Source organism: Myiozetetes cayanensis, unplaced genomic scaffold, assembly GCF_022539395.1.
Source record: "Myiozetetes cayanensis isolate MyiCay16 unplaced genomic scaffold, myiCay2020 scf2-11, whole genome shotgun sequence".
In the NCBI taxonomy this organism is placed as follows: Eukaryota; Metazoa; Chordata; class Aves; order Passeriformes; family Tyrannidae; genus Myiozetetes; species Myiozetetes cayanensis.
The window spans coordinates 10,551,249-10,565,453 of NW_026087411.1; the positions used below are offsets into that span (position 1 = coordinate 10,551,249).

The window sequence follows — 14,205 nt, forward strand, 5'->3', positions numbered from 1 at the left end:
AACAATACTTAGATCATCAACATTTAATACAAATAAAGCTGGAATTTCTGCCCTCTGGCAGGTCTGTGCCGCAAAAGCCACTGCCTGAGAAAGGGGGTATTATCTTGAGACTAGGTTTGTGTGTGCTGCAAAATGCTGCATCACAGCTTGTTGAGAAACTATTGATGCAGCCTGTCAGTTTGGGACATGAAACAGCTGTTTTCAGAAACCAAAGCAGAAATGTGAGACACGATCACGGAGTGAATAAAGAGTAATTTTCACTACATCAAGCAGTCTAATCGCATTAAAAAGCACTTTCTCTTCTCATAATTCACCACACCGAATGCCAAAGTAAACATGATTTTTCCTTGGTGGAGAATGTTTCAGGCCCTTTTTAAAACATGATGTAACCCAGACCTTTTAATTTATACTTCCAATATTCTCAGCAGCTGTTTCCATTCCACACTTTGCCACGTCCTTTGCAATACAGAGTATTTACTGAGCAGGAAGAGACATACCCCATGTCTGTAAAGGGCAGCAGGCAGGGGAACACAAGACTACCCATATGCTCTTGAGGATTGACAAAGTATTCAGACAAATACAGGTAAAGGTCCAAACCCCACAGCTATTAACATGCAAAATACCACAGGTATTAATTAACATGCTGCCATTCTCCAAGAACAGCTGCTCCAAAGCCAGCCTGGAAAGCAAGAACTGACCAGAAGGGTAAAGGAAGAATTCCTGTTACACTGAATGCTGGGAAATTTGCAAAGAAATAGAGAAAAGATGCTGGAACTTCTGTGAGTTCTTCAGCATTCTTTGTTTATGTAATTACACTGACTATCAATAGGCAGTATCATGTGAAGCCTAAAGAAAGGCTGATTTACCAGTTCAAAACAATTCACTATTAGATAGCTTATTTGACTGCTGCTCTGCAAGAAGCCTGAGTGACTTCCCTGAGAGCTTGACTTTAAAGTTCTAGATAGCAAATCAAAACAAAAATCCCTTAGTTTTCCTCTGACAGCTGCAAAAACCCAGTTCAGATAAATAAATGTGTGTGAGGGGAAGCAGAGAGTTGTGGGGAGGTGGAATCCGTGCTAGGAGACCGCACAGCTCTGCACACCACCATTTACAGTGTGTAAATTTGAAACTGGGCATCGGAAAAGTGAATCCAGGTGCACTTATAGGTACTTTTCTGGCAAGCACACTTGGGTTTATTCAGCTATGTTGCCAGTGAATGCTCTTGCAATTATTAATCAGTGTGCTTGTCATGGGCCAGTGTAAGTGAAGAAACCAGTCTGCCCAGGTGGCAAAAATGTTACCATCACAAAAATTGGGGAGGTAATTCAAGATTTCCAAGTACAGAGCGGCTGCACATCTTACCCAGAACGTGCCTCTATAAATAGAAGGTAACAGTGGTGAATTCAGGTTGCCACTTAAAGCAGCACTTCTGTACCTGTCCCTTGATACTGCAGCCAACTCAGCCACTCCCCATTTTTAGCAAATGCCACAATCACTACAGTTTTCTTTTACAGCCTATTTCTGTGCTACCCCAAAACAGGCTCCCTGACAAACAGTAGCACCACAAGTCATCTTTCCTTCTTCTTATTTGCTGTAGGAGATACTTGATGTCAGAATGTTTCTAACTAACAAATAAGCCTGTACACGCCAGGAAAATCTGTAGGTTTTCAAAAGTAAAAATTACCTCTAAGGTATTGGAAGGTTAAAAAAAAAACAAACCACCTTTGCTATTAATATAGAATCTCATGTGTAGAGTGTCCTAGATAAATGTCTAAGATGCTATTGAGCATTTCACAGTGTCCTCATTCAGCAGAACTTGTGACACTGCACAAAGAGTGAATTGTTGGCCACTGAATTGTAATGACTTTCACTCATCTGGTCTGCTTTGGGAATGTATTCTTGGTTACAAAATCTAGTTCAGTGAGGTCCTGTGCATCTGAGAATTGAAGAAGACACGCAGCAGAGCTGAGGGCAGTTTAGGATTATAAAGCATTTCTCCATCTTCACTAGAGACCTGCACCAAGGGCCTTTTGATTCACACAGTGAACATCTGACATGGGCAACGTTTGAAAGGCAAAGGTGATATTTTCAGAAGATGCCCCAGTGACAATGTCTGGGACAGAGAGAACGTCTGAACGTGTACAGAGTTCCTCAGATCCAAAGGCTGAACTGTCAGGATTCTCAGTTATGCTCAGAGTAACATCTGTGCACAACACCTCCAACTATACACAAAAACAGCTTTACAGGTCAGTCTGCAGTAACCGCATCATCCAAACAGATATCTAACAACAGGAATTGTGGCTCCCACAGCTTTCAGCTAAGCTACAACAGGCCTGAACATTTATTGACTCTATGGTCTCCTCCTCCCTCTTCATCACTGTTTCTAACATCTGTGAAGGGTTGGATCAGTTGAACTCCAGAGGCCCCTTCCCACCTAAATAACTATCATTATCCTGTGTCTCTTTAGGACACATTTGCTCACAGAGCATTTATAGAGAAATGATAATCTGAGATAGATACACTAATGTTTCTCAACAGAATAAGCTCCCCAGAATCAGTCTGAAATTCTGTACAATTTGTAATATTTTCAGGAAGGGCTACCGACCCAGAGTTGTCTATTCTGTAAGGGGAACCAGCACCACGTGGCAAAACATGCAGTGACTTACAAAGATTACACTTACTACACAACAGAGTTGCACAGCATACACATATAACGTGGCTTTTCATTGCCTTTACCTCTGAACAACAATTTTCCTCAGTGCACAGAGTGCTGCCTTCAGTGAAACCACACACACAGTGCAAAGCTCCTTGGCTCTGGTGTACCTGACTCTCATTCTGGGTGAGATCTTTACAGCTGTTCACGTAATCAACACATACAGTTCCCAGGGATTTTCAATATATGTCTTTCTAAGCAAAACAGGTGCTTACAAGCACTGCAGCATAACTTTCAGAGGCTCAGAAAGCGCCCTTACCTCTTTCTTTACCTCCTCCTCATCTTCCAGAGTCAGTGCAGCCAGTTGCTTGGCTCTCTGCTCCATCAAGTTCACGTATCTGATTGGATTGGATAAGGCCTCAATCACATCTAGAAATAAGGCAAACACTTGAGTTTGAAAGTCCTCATGTTATGGTTCCAGTGCTCCTCAGGTTTTAGGAAAGAGGAATATTTTCCACACAGGTCTGCTGCTGATAGTTGCTCCTGGGACCCAGAAAGAGCAGTGGAGGGGAGGACACCACCATGTACAAATACCAGCTCTTTTCCATTTTGTGCTTGGGTCTCATGGATATGCATTTTATTGTACACTGTGTTTTTATTATAAATTTTTGAAGCTTACAGCATCAGCCAGTTAGGACCCTGCTTCCCATGGGGCACAGAGAGGTAGAAAGTTCTGTAAAAGTTCTGTTGTTTAAAAAAGTTGAAATAGCTGCACAGAACACTGTTTTTCACTGGAGATGGTCTTTCACAGTATGGCAGTTAAACCCATCCCTGTTTATAGCCAATGCCAAAATAGAATTCTCTACCTTAAGCACTGCTCTTTGCTTAGGGAACAATTACACCCCAGTGTGTCATGCAAGCAAAGTTTTTCATTTGTGTTTCAATGGCAAATGCCTGGGGTACTTCCTCCTTCAGAGTCTGCTGAAAACAAAAGAGCTGGCCCCAATCCTAAACCTCAGGCCACCTCCTGGCAGTGATGAGACAGAATGATCCATCAGATGCAGACCTTTATTCACAGGACTGTCATCCCAATCTGGCAATTCATCCACACCACATGTATTTTGTGTTTCAATTAACCTTTATATTCCCCAGCAGGAAAATGCCACCGAATTACCTGCATACGTATCAGGTACATAGTCTTTGACCTCTATGTACACAAAGAGAGCTGGCAGTGTCAAAGGCTGGTTCCTCTCATTCCTCAAACAGATGTAGTGATAGCCTGCAAAATAAAGAGACAGTCAGTTCAGAGCATAAACCCTTCCACAGGCGTTTCCAATGTAACTGTGTTATCATTTGTTATTTACAAATAACAAATGTGGCTCCAACTGAGCAACCAACTCCAGGGATTTCTGGAAGGGAAGCATTTACCTGAAGGGTTTCAAAGGGAGTATACAGACACAGGACTCTTGGAAAGGCACATCATACTGCCTTTTAAAATTATATTTTCCCTTTATTTTTACCTATGTGAATAATGCTGAAAATTGTAATTTATTTAATTTTTTAAATGCATTCTCTTTTACTACCTCTGTCTGGATGTTTTTCAGTTTCATAGCTCTTTCTCACTTTTCAAGAGTCTTCCATCAATTTAGCTCCCCAAAATGCCTCACTGTACACTCAGACACATTAGTGCCAGTTTAAAGACAGTGATGGAAGTGCACAGGTAGGAATGGGAGAAAAGGAATTCCAGCCCCACCAAACTCACACAGCATTGCAGTGCTGCAAAACTGCACCCTCTGCCTCACAGACTGGTGTCTCTCCCACTGTGCCTGAGGCTGCTCTGCTAAGGCAGGGTCAGGATAAGAGCCATGAGCAGGATGGGAACTCTGGGCTGATGGGAACAACTCCCTCTCCAAGTTATAGTTGAACCCTTGCTTTGGGAACAGTGGTAACCCTGTGGATTTGCGTGACAGGATCACAGAGCTTCCAACAGCCTCTTAGAAAAGGGAGGAATTACACATTACAAAGGGTTCTCAGTTCTCTCAACCTCCTCCAGCAATTTCAGCATTTACATAAACTAACCCCAACACACTGCTCTCCATCACATGGTGTAAACTAATGCCTACTCGAGCCAAAAGGGCAGGAAATAGGCCTGTGGGTAACAGCTCTCAGAAGTCCTTGCAGGATTTAACGCAGGGGTCGTTGCTCTGAGGAGCACAAGCTTTAAAGCAGGTACAGGATTCGGTGATCTGATGAAAGGACTCTGTGCTGCATGCAGGGCAAGGGCCAGGAGAGGAGACCTGTGGCCAGAGCTCACTTTTACCACAAGGGGAGAAATCCCTCACATTCCCCTTTTCCTCCCCAGTGACCCATCTTCCTCTGGAGCTGGGCAGATCCTCCATGAGGCAGTTACAGCCACTGAGGCAGCAGAAAATGCAGCTGGTGTAAATGAGCTTTCTGCTGGATTGATAAACTGAGCTGGCTCCTTGAAAAGGTGTGGAGATTATTCTTCTGGAATAATATGAACTGTTGGACATGGGGACACGGTGAGTTTTGTGCAACTGTTGGGATTGACTAGATCAGGTACAGGGCAGATAGAGACACTGTTCCTTTTCCAGTGTGAGTGAAGCTGGAAGCATGTTTATGGCCCATATGCTTGCCCTAATTTAGTTCCCCCCCCTCACTGGAAAAGCTGGCACTGAATTTGAACACTCCTCTTGCTCAAACTGCCAAAGTCACTGCATCCTTCTGAAACAGGATCTCTAACAAGGCTCTGGCCTGGAAAATAAGGGCTGAGCTGTCGCACAAGACAATTCCCATTTAAGTGGCCACTAATTATAACAGAAATAATAATATCACTTAGAAGAGACCACTAATGATATTTTTCTTTTAATTTTCAGCAATGAAGATGAAAGTAGTTTTGAGTTGATCTGAAGGTGTTACAGAGATACAACAGCTTGCATATAGGTTAGTCTTTGCATGAGAGTGGGAATTACGTGAGAGGAGCATATTTTGCTTTAATTCCCGGCCCTCTCCTGTTCTCACAAAGATGGCATCAAAGTTGGCTGTTGCTGCCCTCTTGCCTCTTCAAAGTGCACAGTTGCACTGTTTAGCATAAAACTGTCAGCATGAAGTTGATGTACTGGAGACAATGTCATTCTATTGGTTTTCCTGGATTTAAATTTCTGGCGAAAAATGGTATTTTTCAAAGTTGAGATAGATTACTCAAATAATAAGTCTAATTTATTTACAAGTCTGATTTATAGCAGAAATTATATCTTCACTCCACAATGCCTGCCTCAGTGGAGAAACAGGCTTACCTGGTCGAATTGCTGAGACTGGTAATATCCGATGGCCAATAAACTTCCCTCCTTCTTCATACACTGCCAGCCTCAAACAGGCCAGGGAAGGCAAAACCACCTAAACAAGGATCAGAAAAAGGTTACTAAACCATCCTACTAGGCTAAGGATCTTTACTACTACTTGAAAAATTGTGCAGCATAATCCATCTCGTTCTCTTACTTAATGCAAATCTACATAGAAATACATGTATTTTAAAATTGGCCATAAATAAGCCTTTATTTTTTTCAGCATATATGCCATTGAAAGGAAGAAAAAAAAAATCAACAATCCAAACCTCAGAGCTTCTCCAATTTATTTTCAACATTACTAAAAATAGTAGCCTATGCCTCCCTGAGCACAGAGGCAGTCAGGCACGATCGTTAACTAAATAGAGAAACCAAGTACACTAATTAGAAGTTCATTACAGAAGAAAAATGCTAGTGATGTTTCCAAACTTGAGCTCTGGCAGGCTGCCAAAGGAAAGTCATTCAGAGGGCCAAATATTCAGGGAAAGGAGCCCTACTCCTTAGAAAGCAGTGCTGCAAGTACCCACTACATGAACTTCTCTGTGAACTGCATTTGCTGGGGGAAATCTGAAATAAATTGTTTTACACACACCTCGACTCAGGAGATATATAGCTGTAGATATCTATACTTAACAGGGTGCTCAATAAGCAAAACCCAGAGATTCTGTTCAAATTTTGGCTTCAAGTGGGTTGCAGAGCACAATCAGACACTCACCTTGCACAGTCCTAAAACACGTTCAGTATTTTCTAAGCTCCTTCAAAATTCAGAGAATTCTGTCTGGGTGACACTGTTCAAACTGCGTGAGTAGCCCAGAAGGTTATGCCTCATCTAAAGTGGGTGGGATTTATGTGGTTTCCTCACCTGGGCTGTATTTATACAGCACAATGCAGTGCTGAGCACAGCCAGCAGGTCGTTAGGGCTGTATATCCACATTTGTCCTTCTCCCAGGATACCAGGAGGGCTGCTCAGCCAAATAAAAATGCCATGGCCATTCAGCTGAGCTGCTGCTGGGATCTGTGTGTGCTGATCCCATCACCACATCTGCTGCTTCCAGCTGTGCCAGGGAAACAACCAAGGTGACCTCAGACTCACTTATTTCAGCAGGAGCTGGCACAACCACAGCAGCCAAAGTTCAGCAAAAGCGGTTAACAGCAAACAGTTCAAGAAGTACCCATTCAGAATCTCTTCCCCTTCTTTCTAACAGGCCAAAAGTTTCAGTAAGCCACGGAAATGCCCCACTGGACAGAGACAAAAAAAGCACAGTGCCCTTGTGGGAAGCAAGTGTTACACACTGACCTTCTTAAACACTATGGCTTCCTCCTCCCAGACGGGATTGACTGCATTGCCTTGAGACGTCTTGGTCTTCAAGGCTTTTCTTCTGGTGTCCACAGGCAGGCCAAACATGTCCACTTCTACATAGGTACCGACTTTTTTATCAGACAGGAACTGGCCTGAAATAATCTGAAGCCAAAACAAACGAGGATCGTTAAGGGACCCCCTTTGGTGGATTAGGAAATGAGTGGCTGATATGCAGACGGGTAATTCTCATCAGTGATCAGACAGTATGCATTCAAAATAAAACCAAAACAAAGCTAAACCCACAACAAACAGAAAAAAAACCAAACCCACTGTTTGATTGCAGACACAGAAAAACAACTTGTGAGGCCTGGTTTCCTGTGACCCTGTGGTCCTGAATTCCCCTGCGAGCTATAATGTGGTTGAGATCATGCTGCTGCCCTTCCCTCAGCAGGAATACTCATTTGGATCTCATCCTCAGTCTGGCTGCCTACTCCCACAACACGGCATCTCTCAGAACTCCTAAGTTCTATCCAGTCTCAACAACAGGTTCAAAAAATGCTGGGGAAAACAAAAAAAATGGTATAAACAGCAGAGAAATTATAGCTGTGAGGGAGAAAAAAAAAATCCAAAAGTTGATATTCTAAGAAAGGCCCTTCACAGAGGGCGAGGGGGTTCACTAGGAAAGAAGGGTCTGCAACTTCTTCAGGAAGCTGAGGAGGCACAAGGAGAGTGCAGCAGCATCACTGTACCTTAACAAACTGAGGTTTGCCTAAAGCAAAGCTTAATCCATTCTCTGCTGCATCTTGCATGAGCACTGACATTATGACCAGCAGAGCCTTCCCTGAGCAGGCAGGAGCAGCTGGCATCTCTCCTGGATGCTCATTCCTGTTAAAAACTCTGTGCATCTCCTAATAGCCTTTGAATGACTTCCACCTCCATTTACTATAATGGCAGAAGAAAGTGCCTCTAAACCCCCAGGAGGGCACTGAAAGCTCCCACGATTACAGGTCACCACAAAAGGTCATCCCACACATCCTCCTTTGTTACTGTGCATGTCATCAGATTATTCCTTTATTCACATCCCTCCCAGCATGGCTCTGCTCCTGTCTGCAGCCTGAGAGGAGATGCTCGTTTGCTCCCAGTGAAAACAGGAGGATATTTTGCAGGTGGATTCCATAACACAGACACTGCTCTAATGGACAAGTCCATTAAAGGAGTGGCAGGACTTCAGGAAGCTGATGGTTTTATAACTGAGAGATAGACAGAGCATCAATTTGTCATCCCGTCATAGCCAACTCAATCTCTCCCTCTAAATATTCATGTGAGCAGTTCTCAGTTTGCAGGCTCCTGGCAGTCCTTGAACTTCATTAGAGGTCCTTCAAACGAAAAGCAAGCTGGCAATGAATTGCAGCTGACATTTATGGTTCCACAGTTCTCTGCTGGAGAACTGTCAGAGAACCACAAAAATTTATTTACACTAAACAGAGTGGTGTTATAGCTATTGCAGTCCAACCTCCCACTTCACAACAGCCTGTTTTAAATCCAGCCCTTTGTTACTAAACCCACAGCCCAACTGCTCTTAAACCCATCCCCTTCCCAATTCTGTGATGCTCCGTAATTATTTCTGTGGAAAAGAATAACACACAATAAAAATGCATTTATTTACCCTACAGCATGAAATGTGAGGCAGAATTTAAAAATTAAATGTCACTCCATGAAACTAAATGTATTTTGTTTTCTTGACTTAGTATAGCCATTTGCTAGGTCACTGCACAACAGAAATACAAATATATCTATGCTCTAATATTTTCATCGGATATTTTCCCCAGCTTTGTACATACCTTGACAGACAAGGTGTTGGCTACTATTCCATCCACTATACCTTCAGTAAATGGATCAAAGTGCTTGTCTGGTCTTCTCATGAACTCTGGCTTTAACCTGTACCCACTTTTGCCATTGTACTCATACATTCCCATGTTTATTTGCATAGACAAATCTAGGTGTTAAAAATATGGATAAGAATTACGTTCTGGATTGACAATGATTTTAAAAAGCAGTAAAATAACAACAATTACTGTAATTTCATACTGACTGTAACAGAAATGGTAAAAAGCTGTGGTAAAAATGTTAATTAGCAGCTCTAGAGTAAAATTCAATCACTGGACACCTTTTGATGCATAAAGCCTTTCCCACCCATGAATCAGAAACTGTATCAAAAGAACTGGACACGTACAGGTTTCAGAATGCAGAGAACAGCACAACTTACCTACAGTTTGGAAGTTAAGAGCAACCATTTGGCAGCCAGCGTTCCAAAAGACCTGTGGCATGTAGTTGGAAGAATCCACACGTGTCCCCTTGGGGTAAATTCGGCTCAGCTGCATTTTGTTGTATCTAAATGGTGAGCAGTTAAGATACAGAACACGTGGCAAAAATCCCTCTGCAGAGAGGTGCAACTGCAGTGTTGAATGCAGGTGTCCTTTGCAGAATGGCAGTGGGTCCCTTACTGGATCTCTGCAGCCATAATGCTTCCAGAGGGCCACAGTTTTGTAGGAGATATGATAAATATGGGGCAATTAAAGGTGCTGTTTGTTCCCGTATAATGGATCACGTTCATGAAGTTCCATTTATCAATTAGGGTTTCTAATTTAGGATTTTTAGAGGCCAGATAGCTGCAAACTGGGAATCTTCCTCTGAAGCAGGGAGAGATGTTCAGTTAGAAAGTGGTTTTCTGGAATGAGCATTGGAATTGGCCAATACAGATAGAAAGGATGAGTGTACAAGTTGTATAAATCTCTGAGATGAGAACGCGCTGCAGGTTATCTGTGGGAGTAGCTTCCCATTAAACTTACGTGAGGCACTATTTTATCTTGATCGTTCATTCTAAACTGCAGCCACGGTGAGAGATATTGAGAAACATCAAAAGGTCTAAACAGAATGTTCCTTAGCTTTTCTTTGGAAGTCATAAAAAAACCCCCCAACTATGTGGCAGTAAACCAGCTCAGAGTTCTCAGAAGCAGAGGTATGATGGTTACAAAAAAAGAAGTCAGACACATTTGGACAATTTGCTCACCATAACTTGTATCACTTCACACAGGATGATAAATTTAACAATGACAATACAAAGAATCAGGTCTTCAATATGTAGTTTATGCCTATTCCCTCTAGTCCTAGCCCACAGCACAAGGACTCATGACAATTTTTAAATTAGCTCATCAGAACTCAGGCCAATTAATTCATTTAGAAAAGACAGTCAAATTTACAAATTTCATTTATGCTCCCTATTTCCCCAGCTCCTGTCTCCAAATTTCCCAGACAGAGAGAGACTTAGAAAGCAGCTTTCTGAAAGTCAAGGATACTCCACGAATTCCACAGGAGACTTGGTCAGTTGCTCAAGCCCTTTGGTTTCCACAAAGGAAGACATTTCAAAACTTTTGTTGCGCTCTGGAAGTTCAAAGGGGAGATAAAATAAAACCAGGGACACGTTAGAGCAGGAAACGTGTGCGATACAAGAGCTGTGAACAACTGGTTTAGGCTCAGTCCCCTCATCCCATCTACAGCTCACCAGCTCTTTTCACCTTGATCCCAGCGGATTTACAGACAGGATGGTTTGTGCCAGCAGGAACCTCACCCTGCCCATCAGAGCTCCACCTGCACTCCCAGCAGCACTGCCCAAATGAAGGGCAGTGGTCCAGACTGCTGCTGTAGCAGCTGCAGACAACACTCAGTGCACACCCAGGGATCCCTGTTTGCGAAATCCGTGCTGATGTATCTGAGAGGCAGAGCCCCAAGCTCACATCTGCGACACAGAGGGGTCGTAGCAGCTTTCCGTGGGGCCCTGCTGGATCTCTGGCTTTTCTCTGCAGGCAGATGCAAGGGCTCTGAGCCAAGGGGAGGCTGCAGTGACCCCTGTCCGTGTGAGGCTGAAGCGAGCGGAGCACTGGCTGTGCCCACAGCGCCTCTCGGCAGCTCGGTGTGTCAGGGGAAGGTCACGGCTGTCCCAGAACCACGGAAACACTGCCATCGGACCAGCCCTGAGGTGCATCCCTGGGGCCCAGCAGCCCTTCAGACCGACCCCCCAGCTTCATGTGAAACTTGTATGACCTTTTTCATTTGGTCAGGCTTTCTGATCTGACAGTGGTGAAAAGCTCCTCCTGAGCATTTAAGTCAGTAGGACTAACTACTAATTTGTGTATCATTTTTACTCACCTTTGGCTGATGTGGGCACAGCCTTTCAGTGTACCCAAGCATCACGTGCAGCAGAGAGCCTAAGTCAAGGCCCTTCTAAGCTTTTTCCTTTACCCCTTTGTACAGAAGGTAAGGATTCCTGTAAATCAACAGCTTTCCACATCATCCCTATCAGCTGTGCAGGTTGCCTAAAAGGGGCCACAGCACTGGGGGTCACATCCATTTGTTATCTCGGCACTGATCTCTTTAAAAATGAGGGAATCAGTGCCTGTGTTGAAGTAAGATCTCTCTAGCCCCACCACTTCATTGAAAGCAGACAACAGGGCAGAGAAACCTGGCCTCATCCAGTTTTAGAAGGAATTGTGCTGCAGCAATCCAGGGATGGCCAGGAGGCCGGCCTGGCCAGCTCCTTGGAGTCAAACTGCGAAGCTGCAGGAGGGGGATAAAACCGAACAAAAGTACTTGTCTTGCAGAGAGAAGCAGGACAGAAACAGGTGGGCACTTTCCTCACAGGAAGCCAAAAAGGAAGCAGTGGATCCAAAGAAGTGAAGAACTGCATGGTTTGGGCCAACATGAGAGGAAAATGTGCTGCCAGCCCGTGAACTACAAATGATTCTCAGTGCATGTTGGAGCCAGAGCATGAACATGGTGTTCCAAAAGTGATTCTCTCCCTCCAGGAGAGCTGAGACTGGGACTTTATTGTGGTCTCTATTTCTAATTAGCAGCCATCAAGCTACTGCTTTATTCACAGCTGTTATCCTCTAATGGTGAAAGATTCCTGGGGTTCCCCAGAGCCTGCTCTCCTACCACTCCCTCTTCCGTTCCAACACACAATATCCTTTCTTTCTCCAGACTGTTCCAGCCAGCTCGCTTCCATCTCAGTTCCTCATAAAGACACTGAGATTATTCTTATTCCAACTTTCCCCTTACTGATGGGACAGCACTAACCATACACATACACTGGATTTATTCTATTTAGAACAGAGATGTTGAATTTGCTGTAGTAATAAACTCTTCTCTGTCAGCCTCGTCTTAAAGTAGAGCATCTGTAAGAAACCACAACTGGTATCTGCTAGAGGATTCAGTTATGAACTGTCCTGGGCTTAATCAAAGTCCTAATTCAAGTAAGATCAATTATTTCCTTGTAGTATTTGGAGAGCATTAAGGAACCTGTTCTTTGCAGAAAAGACTGTGCAGGAGAGGCATTTCTCTCTACTGATAGATGCTTATACCATGCTATCTTGTCAGCAGGAAGTCACTACAGAGTGAACAGAAAACTCATTGAAAAGCTGTCTGAAAAACATGGAAAAATACAGTTACAGCTACTTGCTGTCAGAGAAAGGGGACATTTCTAGTGAGGGCAATCAGGGGACTGGTACAGATCCACAGCTATTCAATATTTCTGTTAACAAGTTGGATGCAGGACCAGAAAATGCACTTTTAAAATGTAGGAATGACAGAAGCAGTGAAGTGCTGTGGAGGCCAGGATCACAAATACAAACCAATCCTGAATTAGAAAAGATTAAATTAGAAACATGCTGTAACAATGAAACTGTATAAAAGATCAGTACAGATCTCTACAGTTCTGGATCTCGTACACTTGAAGTCAAGTAAACAAAAGTAAAATTTCTGGGAAACAACTGGATAGGCAGCAAACTAAAAACCAGTCCTAATCTAATTCCTTCTTTATTCAGGTGATTCTCACTGAATTTAACGAAGATCCAGCAGTTAGGCCAGGCCAGGACTAAGACCAGAACCCACAAGTCATGCTTTAACCAGCCAGCAACATTTACCACCTGAGGCCTCTGGCTTTAATGAACAGGCCACGTGTTCCACATAAGGACTTCTTCCGACACCAGAAATTTAACTCCTTAATATTATGAGATCACAGACACAGCATGATTGATCAAAGGTCACATCAAGACTTAAGATAAAAACCTGGACAGCGGTAGTCCTCTACAAAACACAAAATTTGGAAAGGCACAGGCATGTGAACAGAAAAAAAACCAAGGCAATTTTATAGCAGCTGCATCAACTTGTCCTGCTAGGATTCACATGGCTTCCTTTCCAGAAGGCACATCTCCTTCCCACTGTGTTCTTGTAATTCTCATTAGAGCTAAAGGAGATTACAAACATCCAAAGGGACACTACTCTAGGGAACGAGCCCAGCTCCCTGCATGATTCTGTGACTGCCTGTGTGTGTGTGTCTGTATAAATACCCACATACAAATGAGCAGTTGGTAACTTCTTACATGTTTATTATTCATCACAAGTAAATGCAGAATCTTGTACAGAGACATGGACTGAGGCAACAATTACCTGTCCTCTGCCAAGGCCACCACGGATGTGGAATAAATTGAAGTCCTATACACTTCTTAAACTAAAAAGCGCCAAAAGCACATAAAAACCTGTCAAAACAAAGTGAAAAAGGGCAGGCAAACAGTAGGAGGTGGTGCACCAAGAAAGGAAAAGATGCTGCAGTGTTTACTGAGGATGCCACTGAGTGAATTCCTAGCAAGGCATCTTCTGTAAAAGTCAGCAGGGGATGAAATTATGGACTTTCTATACAATACACTGAGGCAGGGAAGAGTGAATTTGCATATGGGAAAGGGCACACTCTGCTTCCTCTGAATCTTCTGTAAAAGTAGCAGAGGCAAAATAGAAGCAGGAATATTTATGACCACCTCTCTCCAGCTGCTTAA

General features: G+C 43.4%; 1 protein-coding gene across 4 annotated transcripts in view; it reads right to left on the reverse strand.

The window, feature by feature from the left end:
* Nucleotides 1–14,205, reverse strand: part of PLCB1 (phospholipase C beta 1) — a 317,877-nt gene that overhangs the window by 62,901 nt on the left and 240,771 nt on the right. For all 4 annotated transcript variants that reach the window (XM_050316645.1, XM_050316644.1, XM_050316647.1 and 1 more), the window contains exons 17-23: nt 10,675–10,759; nt 9,585–9,709; nt 9,160–9,314; nt 7,316–7,480; nt 5,971–6,070; nt 3,828–3,932; nt 2,973–3,082 (exon numbers count right to left, since the gene is read on the reverse strand). In XM_050316645.1, the coding sequence (XP_050172602.1) occupies nt 2,973–3,082; nt 3,828–3,932; nt 5,971–6,070; nt 7,316–7,480; nt 9,160–9,314; nt 9,585–9,709; nt 10,675–10,759 (845 nt within the window). The remainder of the gene's footprint in view (nt 1–2,972; nt 3,083–3,827; nt 3,933–5,970; nt 6,071–7,315; nt 7,481–9,159; nt 9,315–9,584; nt 9,710–10,674; nt 10,760–14,205) is intronic.